General features: G+C 38.1%; 1 protein-coding gene across 1 annotated transcript in view; it reads right to left on the reverse strand.

The window, feature by feature from the left end:
- Positions 1-557: 557 nt before the first annotated feature.
- The window catches only part of CD109 (CD109 molecule), a 119838-nt gene continuing 104584 nt past the window's right edge, over positions 558-15811 (reverse strand). The window contains exons 29-34 of the mRNA XM_037034310.1: positions 15317-15472; positions 14210-14275; positions 11411-11553; positions 9617-9764; positions 7981-8083; positions 558-5497 (exon numbers count right to left, since the gene is read on the reverse strand). Of these exons, the coding sequence (XP_036890205.1) occupies positions 5322-5497; positions 7981-8083; positions 9617-9764; positions 11411-11553; positions 14210-14275; positions 15317-15472 (792 nt within the window). The 3' untranslated portion in view covers positions 558-5321. The remainder of the gene's footprint in view (positions 5498-7980; positions 8084-9616; positions 9765-11410; positions 11554-14209; positions 14276-15316; positions 15473-15811) is intronic.

Raw genomic sequence — 15811 nt, forward strand, 5'->3', positions numbered from 1 at the left:
AGCACCACCTCCAGTTGCGACAACAAAAACAATCTCCAGACATTGCAAAGATCACCTGGGGGTCAAAAATCACGCCCAACTGACAAACATTATACTATCCCTGAGCTTAGCATTTTGCAGAAACTCGGAAAATTCATAGCAGAAGTGTTAAAAAAAACAACACTGGACAGAAATCAAGAAAATGTACCTGAAGCATTGGTACCACACCACAGATGCCGCAATCCATGTCTCCATGTTCCTGTGTACACAAGCTGTGAATTATTTCTTTCCATGTAGTATACCGAAGTTGAGGGAGTTGTCACTTCACATTTTTTATGTGTATATACGACTGTCTCTCCACAGACCCACTCCACCACCAAAGCAAAGACCGAGGAGGGAAGTGAAAGCGGTTTATACTGAAGCCTCCCTCCCCTCACTCAGGTCACACCCTCCTGACACAGCAGCACCTCCTCTAACCTACCAGGCGACGATGGCCCGTTTCTCACAATGAAACAGCTTCAGGTAGAGGTGTGTGCTGTGAGCATGACTGAAGCTAAGATAAAAAGAACACTGATATGAAACAGATGGGAATTTTAATGTTTTATTGATAGACCATGATTCTTGCTGAATACATAATAGAGTACAATCAACAACACATTTAAAATTTAAACTTTCAGAATTACCTTGATCAATACGTAAAGCTTTAGTTTCTGAGAAAATAATGTTTCAACAGTATTTGTCTCATATGCAAAACAGTTTCTCAAAATAGGGAATTTATGAGCACTATTTCATAAACCTTCCTGTGTACAAAAGACACCGACTCTACCACATTAACTGCACCCTACTAAACATCCAAAACATAAAGGCTTGAAGGACCAGGGTAGAGCCATGTTTTATTGAAGCTCTCGAAGGTAAATCACAAAGATCTACAAATGGAACATGGAACTGCCTTTTATCACTGATTCAATACATTGGTCAGAAGAGGGGTTACCTGCGGCCTCATGACTTGAGATAGAATTATTCTTAAACATGTAGCTACATATATTAGTATCACCCCTATTGCAAAGACATAGACACCCACTGTCAGCAGCCTTTGGTGTGAGAAACTCACAAATCACTTAAGAAATACCTGCTTTCCTCTGTTAGAATCATAATCAGAGTCAAAATGGCAACACTTTATGGAATGACACGACGGAGCACTGTTGTCTGGTGAGGCACCTGAAACAACGCACTGACTAGCAATATTTTGAAACAAGCCTACTCCCACTGGCGCATACTTAGTTAAAAACACATATTCACTATCCAGTTTCCTGAAGTCATGTAACAGACTTCTATTCAATGTCGTGACTAAAATAATTGCACCTCAAATTACTCCCAATGTGACTTATTTAATGTTAACATGAATATCATCTGAATAGAAGATAGAAAAATTTTAAGTTTTACAAATTCTATGTTTTACTATAATTTGAAAGCAAAGAGTAATGAGGAATATGCTCTTCCATTTAACAGAAGCTTCTATTTAGAGAATACAAAAGTTCTAAAGCTTAACCAAGAGTGAGTCCACTTACTGTAAGTGTCTCAGATTTACAGTATGCAAGAATAATGATGCACCCAATAATAAATACACAGGGGCACCTGGACCTATAGTGGACACTCGGCAAACTCAAAGTATGTGTTGTCCCTATGTTAAGAAAACTTGTCAAGGAGCTATTTATGACATGGTTTTATAGAAATCAATATTAAACTTCAATAAATCAAATTATTAAAAACTGGAGCTATACTTTATTTGTAAGGCTGTTACAAAGATGATTACGTGCCAACAGGTTAAAACAAGATGAATTCTTTTAAAGGTGGCAAAGAAAAAATTCGTAGCTTCAATTTTTAAAAAATGTCATAGGACAGTCAGAAATGTCTAATGAAATAAATCAATTACATCAAAATAAAGATAATAGGTGTTATATTGCCAGACTATTTATAATTATATTTAACATAAACAGAAATTAGGGTTAAATATAACTTTAAAAAATAACTATACCCAGGCTGAAAAGAATGAGTCAGGGAAAATTATGCTATCTACAATTCTGAAAGTTTCTGCATGTAGACATAGTATTGCATATAAGTAACAAACTGTTAGGCGATATTATAGCTATGCATCTGGATTTTATATTAGCACAATGCTCCTCAGATTTTACTATAATCAAGATAGTAAACCAAAGATATTGTTAGAACATATAGAAAACATAAAGCATAAGAGGACAATAAAAGGAAATATTTCATTGACCCTGAATATTTTAATAAGCTTTAACTCTTTTCCAGAATTATATGTGAAGGTAGTAAGATGGTGAAACCAAATACAAAAGCACTGTGCTGTTCTTGAACTGTTTTGGCCACTAGTTTTCCCAGCGTTCAGTCTCTGGAACCATCGTCCAGTCAAAACGAAGTGACATATGCTGATGTCTTAATAAGTCTCCCAGTCAGTGGGGGGAGGGGGGACTTTATATTAGTTCCTATCAATAAGTGAATTTGATGGCATTCTGAATAGAAGAGTTTCAGCATAAGCAAACTTTCAGGTAAAATGGGTTTTTATTACTCATAGCACATGAAGAAAATAATCTATACTACCAATTTTTACTACTACATGTCCTCCTTTTCTATTTTGGTGGCTTTTTAGGGACTTTTCATCCAGACCCACGATGTATAGCAGGCAAGTTCTCTAAGACATGGAGGAGAAAGAGGAGAAGGCCCCTCCACCACGGCCCCATGTACCATGAGGCAGAGCTAACCCACCCTTTCTCCTCTTTCTCCACCTCCTCCTCTCCACCTCCTTTTTAATAAATTTATAATAAAAAGACATGACTTACAAGATGAGTTTTTCACCTGAAAATCTGGAGAACTTCACAAAAATGTGATAGAGTCCTGGTTTTCAAATGAGGAAATATGGTCTAAAAAAGATTCCATTCCAGTGTTTCCTAGTATACTACAGTGAAAGTTCTGTATCAATTACTTACCAAAGAATATAAAGTGCTGATGGTCAGCATGAGGCCCCCTGGACAGGGCCGGTGAGGAGGCATCTTTTCGAACACCCCATCACCAGCTTCATTATAAGTTACTTTCATTTCTCAGAAAGTCCTGGGGTGTGAAGGCCAAACACACCATACAGAGGCCCAACCATAAGTGCTTATTTTAGATCAGAGTGGCCCAAAGGTGTGACAGAACTTTTCCCCTCTCGAAAAAAAATGCAAGAAAAATTTTTGTTTGATATCTAACTGCTTTCTCTCCACAGACCACTTGTGAGAATCTTTATTCCATACAGAGATTTCAAGCTTTAAAACACTGAATGCTGGTGATTTCTACTTTGGTATCCAAAATGTTCATAAGCAATATATGAATATCCACTACACTATAATTTCTTAAAATCAGTAAAAATAAAATTCTTTTTAAAAGATGTATTTGCATACTTTGGTAGATTTATTTTTAAAAAGTTGAAAATATTGTAATGTAGGCTCCTTGGAGCCCCCAGCAATCATTTTTCCCACGTCCACTTGAGAGAGAGAGATGCGTGGAGTCAGGGAGTAAGATTAAAGTATTCTTAGATTTAGTAAAAGATCTTTGTTTTTGATGTTTCTAGTATGTTTTAACCTATTTAGAAGGGAAAGTAGAAAGGAAGAAAAGGGAAGTAGGAAAGAAGGAAGAAAGAAAGAATAGAGGAAAATGAGAAAAGAAAACACAAAGGAATTTTCCTTTACAATGTTCACCCAGATAAATGAATAGTAAGTATCCTTCAGAATGCAGGGTAACCAGATTCAGATGCTCAAAATTCAGGACCTTCTTAAAGATTCGCAGTGAGCATTAGACGTCCAGTGCGATCCACTGGACAGCTGGCGGTCTGACACCCAGACACCTGAGCCCAGAAGAGCTGCCCAGGACCCCAGGGCATGCACTACAGTACCTCAGCCAGCCATCACGTCAAGACTCTCTGGTCCCCATCAAACCTCAGCTTCTTTCTCAGACCAGAGAGGTCAGTCTGCTGTGTCTTACACAGGATTTTGTCATCCCCCTGACTTATCATCCCCATTACTAGCAAAGTTGTGCCTCCTGGTCCAAGATCTTCTAGTCTAGGTCACATAAGGCACATACTGCAATGCATTCCAACCTTCCCCCTGGAACAGAGCCCGAGTGTGGGGCTGAGGAAGTGAGGAGAGCAGCGCACCCAGGGCCCCTTTAGGCAGTTTTCTGTACAGGCCTTAAGCTCCAAGCCCACCAGCAAAGGACAGGAAAACACATTCCCCCTCTCATTCTTCTTTCCAGAAGAAAAATAGAGGAAAAGTAAAGGTATGTTGTTTCATGTGGAATGGAAAAACACCATTTTGCTAAAAAAAAATTCACCCCCTACCTTCTAAAAAGAGGGATGTGACATTCAATTACAAAGGGCACACTAAGACCACAGGGGGGAGGGGGTGGACAGTAAGGTTAAGGTGGATGTGGAAAGGGAACAGAGCAAGCTCCTCATTCAGGTTTCCTTCTCGCAAGTCCTAGGAAATTCATCTTTAATACTTTAAAATGGAGTCAGAGCTGCCACCCCAGGGCACTGCCCTGCAAGTCTGATGCCTCAAATCTCTGGAATGTTAAAACAGGGCAAAATAATCTTCAGACTGGGCCTAAAGCAACATTGGGTCTATAAGGACAACCAGAAAGCAGCTATTATGACTACCAGACTCATGGCTACCGGACTGAAACTTAAAAACATTGTTCAGAAATAACATCACTATGTTATCTATGGGCATCAATAGAAGTGCCTTCTTTCTAGTGATGTCATTGTTTTCCTTCCCTTTCTCATAAATATGTCTTGTCTCTGTCTCCTAATCCAAATACTATTTGGGCTTCTGCCTGAATCTGTGCTTTCCAAATAACTATTCTTTTTTATCTCAAATAAATGCTTATGCCTCTCATTTTGGCCTTTTATTTCTGAGTTATCAATATTAAAGGAAAGACTGATGTTTAATAATGCTTAGGAACCTCATTTCTTCTGAAAATGAAAAGAATTATGTATCTAAACTAACACATTTATTCTGGAGAAACCAACACCTCCCCAAACAAACCAAAAATATTTTAAGAGGGGGAAAATAAAGCTATACAACTGCAATGATTCTGAATTTTGTTCCACACAGAAGTCAGGAGAAAAATCTATGCAGACATACATACTAGGACCTATTGTACACCATCCCCATCAACTTCATAAAAAGAAAAAAATTTTTCAAAACAGAAGCGATATTTGGTTATGAAAATAAGACAATCACGTGGGACTTCTGGAAATGTATTACATGGAGTCCTTAAAAAATGAATCACAGCCGATGCTGCAAAGAGAACAGAAGCACGAAACAGAAAACAAAAAGGACCGAAGAGTGATACAAGGAGGCCGAGGCTCCGTTCTCGCAGCGACCGCAGCCCTGGGAGTCTCCGCAAAGGTCACAGGAGGACAGCTGCGCTTCGGAGTTGTAACTTCTCACCGCTTGTCGCCCTGTTCAGAGATGGACATCAGTTTACACATCTCCCTTGTTTAGAAACCTTCACTTTGCCAAAACTTAAAAGCATTTCGGTACACTTTTCTGAGTTTTCCATTCTCCATATAATTTTATTTTTCTTTACAAGAAACAACTGAAACGCTCCAGAGAGTCCCCAGCTACTAACCAAATCCAAGAGAGCAACAATGCGTTCAGTCCAAGCCATGTACCACCCGCAGTTGGCCGGCCCCGAAAGAGGGAACACAGACGGCAGCTGCGCGCTTCGATGGCCAGCACAGCGAGATCGTGGACCGGGGAAGATTTTAAATTGAGGGTTGTTTCACCCCCCTCAAGGGCTTGTTTCAGGGTGACATTTCCTACACATTCAAGTCAAGTTCTGATCATTAGAACTACTGAAAAGAGATATCTGTATTATATGCTAACTGTAAATGGAAAATAAATTAATTTCTTCAAAAAAGAGATATTTCCCATGGGCTTTATTTAAAAATACAAAAATATGAAGAAAACTCTGTTTATGCAATGTGTTGTTTCAAGGCTTTAAAACAACAATTTTCAACTGTTGTGCTGCAAGAATTTTTAAAGCATGCAATCCCTGACTATTTAGTCAGGGGCACTGAGCACTTTTCCCTTTGACTACCAAACGAAAAAACAATGACAACAACCAACACAGCAATAGCCATCCAATGTGAAGAAAACAAAATTATCCCTATGTTTTTGGTCAAATGGGCAGAAAGTACATTTTCGGTGTGCTGCAGAATGTTTGTAATTAGTTTATGTGTGCCATGAGACCAAAACCATGGAAAATCGTTGCTTTAAAACATTGAGTACCCACTATTAACTGTAAATAAATGTTAGAGAGTAAAAAAATTGAGCACATAATCTCTAAAAACTATTCAGTTTTGGTAAATTTTTTTGGATAAGCCAATATGAGAAAACTATATAAAGCACTTACAACTCTATAATAAACCTACTATAAAACAAGTGATTTTAATTTTTACATTTTAAAAAACTCTATACTCAAATTTCTTCATGATTTTTCAATGTTGTAATGTTATAAATATGTTTTTTTAACTTTGAGATTTTAAAAAATGGGTTGTAGGGTTTTATTCTTCTGATCTTCCTCAAATGTTCATTTCAAAATGTGTCTCTCATAAATAAGTTGTTTTCCACAAAAAATTTACATACACTGAACCTTTTTTGTTTCTTAAACGTTTAAAATGTTCTCCATATACCTAAAAACATCAATTGGAGAATCCTGCAACTAGGTTAATTAAATAACAAGGTTGAATAACCAGGTACTCTCCTTGAGTCTCCACAGTATATCCCACCCTTCCTAAACCAGGAAAAAAATACATCATCAGTGTTTCCCCCAAATGTCCCACAAGAACCAGACTGAATGCTCTTCCCAATTCCACCAGGAGACAGAAGAGGAGAGAAACTGGCTTGTTGATTTAGGAGAGGGAACTGGCACTATACCTTAATTTTAAAAGAATACTCGGTCAGAAACTATCGTATTTTTTGGACTATAAGACGCACTTTCCCCCCAAAATTTGGAAGGAAATGGGGGTGCATCTCATAGTCCAAATGTAGCTTACCTGGCTCACTGGGGTGGGGGTGGAGGAGTGGCGGTGGAATGGGGTGTCACAGGTTATTAAATATTTTACCACATTTTTTTGCTTCAAAATTTTTTCCTATTTTCCTGCTCTAAAACCTAGGTGCATCTTATAGTCCTAAAAATACAGTACTAATAATGTCAACATATCCTACTTTAAAGTGCAATTGTCTACAACTACCTAACATACACACAAAAAGCTCATGATTCTCATGCGACCTGATGCTTTTAAGTCACCAGGAATGTTTTTTTCAGGGTAAGTCTTATTACAGGGTGAAATACCAGCCTGGAGGTCACGCAGCCACAAAAAGTCACTGTGACTGAATACAGATGCGCCTTCATTAATTAGATGATCTCTAAACCAGATCTCTATTGTCGCATCCTATACTTCCAACATTTCATAAAGTAAGAAATTACCAGTAAAATTAGAGAAGATGTTCATGTCCTGTCCTGAAGAACCCCCAGTTTAAAAGAAAAGCCAGGCAGAATGGGTGCCTGGAATAGGGACAAAACCTTGGAAACTGAACATAACTGGACTCTCTATGTCAATTTTTCTTAGTAAATTTTGGAATTGTGAGTTAAAAACCTAAAACATTATGAGCAAAAGCATGACTTTTTAAAAACCTATGCTAAATGCTATCATGTGACCTTTGTAAATGATCAGTTATCTTCATTTAAATGGAAAGTTTACCTTCTGCTCCCCCACCTCCTAGACTTCACCTGATAATATGCCCCCTACACAAACACCAGTGCAGTTGGTCACCTCTTTGAATGAATGAATGAGTGAATGAGTGAATGAATGAACGCATGAATGAATGAATGCCTGGCTTAACTCCTAAAGTAATAGAAACTTCAAAACACACTTACTTGGTTCATAGTAATCCACTATGGACACAGAAGCATCTTGTGTATTTGAAACTTTAAAGTTTCTCACAGCAGGAATATCAACACAAAATTGGGTTTCATTTACCTTGAAAAATACAAAAGACCTTTAAGAAAGTGGCAGACTATGTGTTCATGAAAAACCAAAACTTATCATTTTAGAAAACAGATATCGAAACTAACATTTAGGTAGCACCTCTATATGCCCCATACTGTAGTAAGCATTTTATATAAATTATCACATTTAACTCACAAAACATCCTTACTGGATAGGCATTGCTCCCACTTCATTTTACTGAAAGGGACAGATACTGAGTGGTCAAGTAAGCAACAAGCCCATGGGCGCATGCTCCTGGGCCTGGTGCCTTGCCCAGACCCCCCACCTCAGGCAGTGCACCTGCGGCCATTGCTGCAGACAGCTCCCACCACCCCCTTCCCCAGAGAATTGCCCTCAGCTCATAGGAGCCACTTCTCCCAGTAAGTGAGGTAAACCCAGGGTGGACAGTTGCACCCCACAACCAATAACTGACTGATACGAAATACAAAAGGCCAGCCTCCTTGCCTCTAGGAGAAGCAGCTTATACCAATTTGGCAAAAAGACTAATTGAGGAATCTGAAACTGATAAATCCCTTCAAGCATTCCATCATGCCTCAATAAGCAGTAAATGAAAATACAAATAAATCTGTCAAAACACAATGGACATTCAAATTAAGGTGACTGTTAACAAGAACACCACAGGTACAGGACAAACTCCAAAACCAATTATGTTACTAAATAAAAACCTTAAACTCGTTTTTCAAGTTCCAAATCAGTCCTGTGGCTTTCAAGCAGTATTTAATATATGAAAATTACCGGCCAGCAAAAGAATTCTAGAGATCCTGAATTAGTTTTGACAGGTTCTTAACCAGACTGATTTTTGAAGCTTTAAAACAATGAGAACATTCAGGAACTAGCTTTTTAAAAGTAGATATATTCCTAAAGCAATATTTGTTTCATACTTGGCAAAACTGGAAAACAAAACATATGTATTCCCCACATGTAACACTTAGAACTCAGTTTCAATTCAACCTATGGATTTCATAGAGAGGTTGGAAGAAAAGAGTAAACTTATACACCAGCAGGTCTGAGATATATCAAGTCTTGAATTCTTTGCTTACATTATTCTCACATATTTTACACACCTTATTCTTGGGTCAGTAATTTTCATACAGCAATGGGATGTATAAAAATTATATAATAATTATGTATAAAGGCCAAAGGTCTAAAAATATCCTTCTATGATTTAAGCACATAACTTCAATGTAGGAATATTAACCTACTTGGGATTTATTAAAAAGCTTCATAAAAGCATTTTAAAACATGTAATTAAAGCTTTCATCATGAGCATTTAAACAAATATGTTGAGCAAGTCCCTGAGGTGGGGGAGGGCTTCTTCAATGGAGAACTGAACTTAATTTTTGAAACTCTAGGATGGCAGTTTCTATATATGTTATATCTGGCACAGGGTAATAATTTGGTTACCAAGACTTTCATTGGGGTCATCATTAATAGTAATTCTTTTAAAACGAATTTTATGCTTTGTCCATGGCCACCTGCGTGCAACTTAGGTTTACTACTTACAGAATCCAAGTACAGGCTGAGTTTCCCTCGGTCATGCTCCACTTTCCTCACCATCTCGCCCAGGGGGATTGCGTCCGAAGGCACGGTGAAGCCGCTGAGGAGGTTCACTTCCATGAGGGCCATGCCGCTTCTCTCTGGGCCCAAGAACCTAAACCAAAAGGACAGAATAGAAGAAAAAATGAAATCTGTTGGCAAATTATCTTCATAGAAAAATGAAAACTGCCAAGTGTTACTCCAAATATTACCATTTTGTTAAAATATGTAAAAGTGGCCATAGAAACTGTAAAACAGGTAATCCTTCCCTTCCAGGTGTGAAAGTCTTGGAACTCTCACCAGCATGAAGACTAACGATATTACAGTGTGCTCACCTGAAGGATGGTATGAAATGCCTGCGTGTAACAGGCTGCGCCTGCGGGCCGTGCCAGGCACACCCTGGGCGCCCTTTCAGCAGGCAGCTCTGTTTTCTAGTGGTGGTTCCAAACTGAATTGCACATTTCCTTTTCTCAAAAGCTGACGGCCCCAAAGGTGCCAGCTGAAAGCCAGGAACTGAAACAGAGGCATCACTTGTCCACTTAGCAGCAGACCCCGGCCAAGTCTTTAGCAACCTTTTCTTCATCTGGCTTTAGAAAAAGAGGGTGAGTCCTTCCCTTTGTTCTCCCGCATACTCAGAGCACATCTGGTGTTTTCTTTGGCCACTTTGAGACAATGACAAGCCTCGGAAAATTTTATCACACTGCATAGTCCTCTCCCCCTGTTGTACACAATGTGAGCATCAAAGCACCTGGGCACCAACAACATTTTGTCCCCTTTAAAATAAATATTTTTCTAAAATGAATAGCTGGCAAGAGCTTTCTGTTTGGAGCAGGAAGAGCCCAGCGTGGTTATGGAAAGGAGTCTGACTCCAGTGGGAAAGGATCAAGGACTGGGAAGTTAGTTCCATTGTCCTTTCACACAGAGAACCTAGCAGGACCACTAGAAAATCCTGCTTTTCAGAGCAGAGAACCCGGTGCAACTGCTGACTGCAGCTGGCTCAGCTGTCCCAATTGTATAGTCTCTTGATTCAAGAACTTTCTAAAGGAGTTGCTCTCAGATTTGTGTGTGTGAGAGAATGACCAGGAAAGCTGAGGAAGGCAGCTGTGCAGGCCCCGCATCTGTCACGCCAGCAGGTTTGAGGTGCATCCCTTTCCCTTATGACTCAACTACACCCTCAGAGGCTTTGGACACAAACCAAATTTACCCCAGTGAGTACTCCCGGCAGCTGTGAGCGCCCAGTTATCCAAGGTGTGGATCTTCTGAACTGGAATATTTTCGCTATGTCTAAACCAAACTACTCTCTTCGTTGAACTTGCCTGCTCTTCTGAAGTTTTGAATTAAAAGTATAACAGAAAGCAAACTAACAAGAAACACCAATTTGGATATATTAAACATGATTAGTTAATTTCCAGTTTTCATCAATTAGACCTGAGTTTTATTAAATTTTTCTATACAAAGTTGTTATAAATACATAGAAAACTTGTAAATAATTTTGGACACAATGAGACATTCTTAAATATAATTAGCAGTTCATGTACTTCCAGTCTGTAATCTATAGTGTAATGCAAGAGGGTATGAGGTGATAAATGGTAATAAAAAAATACAAAGTAAAGTAAAAATAAAGTATAATGCATAGCTGAAATCTTTGTTAAATGTAACTCTTCACATATTGATAAAGTTGGATAAATATAAACAATTAAATCTACAAATCTTATCTTTAAAAGAGAAAGAGGAGGAGGGGAGACTTAAATAGACACCCACCTTGTACACACATTCAAATTCAAGTGGTTAATATCATCTTTATTATCTTTTACAGCAACATCTAAATCAAAGGCCTCTTGATTTGGGGCAGATCTTCGTCTTCTGGAAGACTCTGAATTTTTCACATTATAAATAACATTTAGCTGAAAAATGACAAATTAGCATAAATAATAAATTATTAGAAATACATTGCCATCATTATGTATTCTAAATGCTAAGGATTCTCAACTAGATTCACAACCTCCAACCTAGAAAAATACTAGTATTACTAGCTAACAAAGTATCACTATTAATAAGCAGTGTTATGAAAGTTCGCAAAAAATGATTTTTTTAATCGAGAAAATTGTTAGATAACATTCCAAAATTGATGTCATAGACTATCATGAATGATATTTATGGGTATGTTTTTTTTTCAAAAATATAAAACATTCCATAGAGGGGGAAAAAGCAAAACTATTGCCAACTTTCTTGAGAGTATCCACGAATTTTTAAGCTCTGTTGCCCATCTAAAGTCATTTTTCACAAACTGGAAACTTAAGAAACCTAAGATAAATCAAAACTAAAACAGCCAAGAGCCTCAGCTGAACAGAAACCTGTTCAACTGCTAAGGATTCTTTTTGATAACACAATGTTTTTCTTTTTTTCTTCTTTTTAAAGGTTTCATTTATTTATTTATTTATCCATTTATTCATTCATTTATTTATTTTTAGAAAGGGGAAGGGAAGGTGATAGGGAGAAAAATGTCAATGTGTAGTTGTCTCTCAAGCGCCCCCCACTGGGGACCTGACATGCAAACCAAGCATATGCCCTGACTTGGCATCCAACCAGTGACCCTTTGGTCAATCCACTGACCCACACCAGCCAGGATTAATCACACAACATTTTTCAAAGATGATAAAATAAATGACGGTTATCAAGTCAACTGGACCTTTTTTAGCATATATATTCTCTGTGTCCATGAGCACCAATGGAGTGTGAGCACCCTTTTTCTCAAAGGGATCCTAGGATCAGAAGCTTGGGAATATATTCAAAATTTTCCAGGCATACCTCATGTCAAGTTGAACTGGAATCTAAATTTTTTACCTCTTCCACTTTTTTTGATGCCAAGGTTCTTGAGACTTCTTCCCATTGCGATTTTTTTTTACTTATATTTAAATCATACACAGGCACACACACACACACATACACACACACACACACACACAACTAAACCTCTAGTACCCATTGTGAATTTACTCATTTTTTTAAAAATTCCTTTCTCAGCAAAGCTGACAGCTTGAGGGTACGGAGAGTTTTCTTTGCCCTTCTTTTTCAAGGGCACTTACAAAAATACCAACTAAAGGAAATCTCCATACCTATTGCTGGGTGACCCACTTTTTGCAATGTTTTTCTCCATCACAAGAAGTGCCTCTGGTCCTACCTGTTGTTTCCTGCACGTTGATACTGACATTGGACTAAGGAACATTCTGACTGGCACCAGTAGGTGCCATATTTACTGTTGTGCCCTTCAAACCTCAAGTAAAAATCATTTGGCTTCAGTAATTTATCTACATTTAGTTGGTCAAGAATGAATTTCAACCAATTTGGTGACTTAAGTATACATATACAATTTTTCAATTATATCTAAAATATCCTGTGTTTTGCTTTTAGATTTACCATTTGCATTGAAATATAGTTTAATGGGGACAACTATACTTGAACAATAATAAAAAAGTGAAAAAAGAAATATAGTTTAAGAATAAGATTTTCACATGGTCTTTTTCAGTAAAGACCGATACAAATTAGTTACTCTTTTCTCTTTCAATCTTTTTCATGGAACACCATTCCTTTTAACTGTGATTATTTTCCCTTGATTTAAAAAAAATTCACTTATTCTAAGTATTAGAAAAATCATCTTAAAATTATTTGGAAGTTCCCAAATTATACCTGACCTTCTGTCCTACTTACTAAGTATACCTGTTCCCTTGTCTAGAATAGTGGTTCTGGTTTTTTTAAAAGTACCTCTTCTCTATAATAGTTACTTTTTTATTTTCTCAGTAATTCTTTCAGGGTTTGTTTGGTTTGTTTTTTCTAATCAAACACAGAACCATTTTTGGTCCTATCACATATTATGTTGAATTTCTACTAGATGATTTTCAGTCCCTGTGATTTTCATATATTATTTAGTATAATATTATTTCATTCAAAATTTTCACACTACTTCCATTTTATTCTAACCCCTATTGCACCATAAAAGGTAGATTTCTTTGGATTTTCCTCCTGTACCAGAGTGTAAAAAATACCCTGCCCTAATTGTTTCATTTGCTATCATATGATTTTACATTAAAAGACACATTTCCTATATTAAAGTCAATGACTTGTAACACTGTATTGACCTTTATACCATTAGATGAATATTAAGTTGTAAGTAAAATGTATATTGTTTGCATCGTGTCTTGATGTGATACCATGCATCAAGTCACAGTATTTTAATTATGAGCTGAATTTTCACAAAAGAAAGTGGGAATGCTCAAGAATTCACATTAATAATACCATAGAATTTTAACCCTCACATCAGAAAGCATATAATAGCCAAGAAATATTTTCCAATAGATTATCCATCCACAGAGTTGCTGTCGACTCACTAGCTAATCACATCTCTAATACCTTTTATTTAAAAGAGTGACTTATCTGGCCTAAGTCATAGAAATAATTCATTAAGGATTTTATACATTGTCTAGGTTGAAGATGTAGCACTGCCCCAAACCAAAGTTATACCAAGTCATATATAGCTAAACAAAACCTAACATTATTACATACCTGACACACAGCAAATCCAAAACCATTTGCAGAAACATTAACTTCAGTTGGCTCTCCCGCAGCAAGCTGAACAAAGGTGGGAGGGAAAAGCAAATGAGGCTAGTTTTCCATCTCCAGGCCCTTCTGGGTAGCACAAGAGAGCAGTCAAACCTTATCAGGAGTGTAAGCGATCTGTGGAAACCTCTTAAAACTTTACTTGGCCTCCCCTGCCCAAAGCTATGGGTCAACCACCTTAGAGGCGAAGGCAGAGCAAGTGAGCACTCTCCACACGCCTGCGCCTCTGCCCTCTAGGAGGGAAAGTCAGTGCCATGGACAGGACTGCCCTTCCATAGGGGCCAATGCATGAAAGACGAGAACCAGTCATCTCTCTCTGCTAACCTCCCTTAGCTGGTGCCCAATCCCCCCGGACCTTGCCGAGAACACAATGACACATCCTTGGTGCCTGTGACTACGTTTATTCCTTCTTTTTCCTTTCTCATAACTCCGTTTCCAGCTTTGAAATGATCACTTTCATCCCTTACCCTCAAGCTCCCACAAGGTTACCCAGGAGGATAAAGTTAGGGTCCAGCATAGGCCCTTTATTCCATTTCAAAGTAAGAATTCTACTACTGGTTTTATCAATTCTCCAATGAAGACATGTGGTGAGCTGAAAAGAATGTGGTCTTTGCAACCATGGATCGAATCATAGCTCTGCTGTTACCCGTAACATGATGCTGAGCAAGTTACTTAAATTCTCTCTCAGCCTCAGTTTTATTATGTGTACAATGGGGATAAAGGTACTTACTCCTTAGTGCTGGGTTTGACAAGTAAATGCAATAGCACATGTAAAGAAATTTAGCACAGTGCCTGTAGAGAACAGTAACTCAACCACTGTTCGTAGTTCTCCCAGTATGACAGTGCCCACGCTTTCTCCTTTTACAAAATTCTCATCCCCCTCCTCCCTTCCCCAGCTCAGCAAATTCAACCGGAGGCGTGTACTCCTTCCTCCCAATCTCTCCACTGGGCTCTGGAAACAAATCTTTGTTGAGGTCAACAGAACAGAAATAAAGCAGTTTTCCAGCATTAGGAATCATCTACGTATTTCAAATAACCACCCCTTGCCCACACCTCTGCCGTCTGGAGGACAAAGCGGTTCTGTGTGTCAATCAGAAACTTTACAGGACTCTGTGAACTGGACCCTGTCGCCGTTACTTGGATATTTGTCCTTTCTGTGTTCATTAAGGCTGCAAATTCAGACAGGGCCTTCAAGGCCACAACAGTGTCCTGTCGAGAAAAGAAAAACATTTGTGCATATGAGTGTGTACCAAGGTCTCCAAAGAGTGAGTTCAGTAATGTGTAGGAGTCCACTATGCATTCATCCACCTTCCTTCAGAGAGGAACTCTCCTTTGCTCATATTTGAATCTTTTTGACCCAGAGTACAGGAGAGGCTCAGAAAATATCTGCTGGATAGAACTGACCATCTACAATATCAGTTATCACAGATGAAGAAATGGCTGACATAGATGAGGAACAAATGTACTCCATATAAATATCAGATATGACATAAACATGTTAAGAGAAAAATTAAAATCAGTAACTTAAAACTTTGACTTAAGTTACTA

This window comes from Sturnira hondurensis, unplaced genomic scaffold (genome assembly GCF_014824575.4).
Source record: "Sturnira hondurensis isolate 20B ecotype Veracruz unplaced genomic scaffold, ASM1482457v3 Scaffold0022136, whole genome shotgun sequence".
NCBI lineage: Eukaryota > Metazoa > Chordata > Mammalia > Chiroptera > Phyllostomidae > Sturnira > Sturnira hondurensis.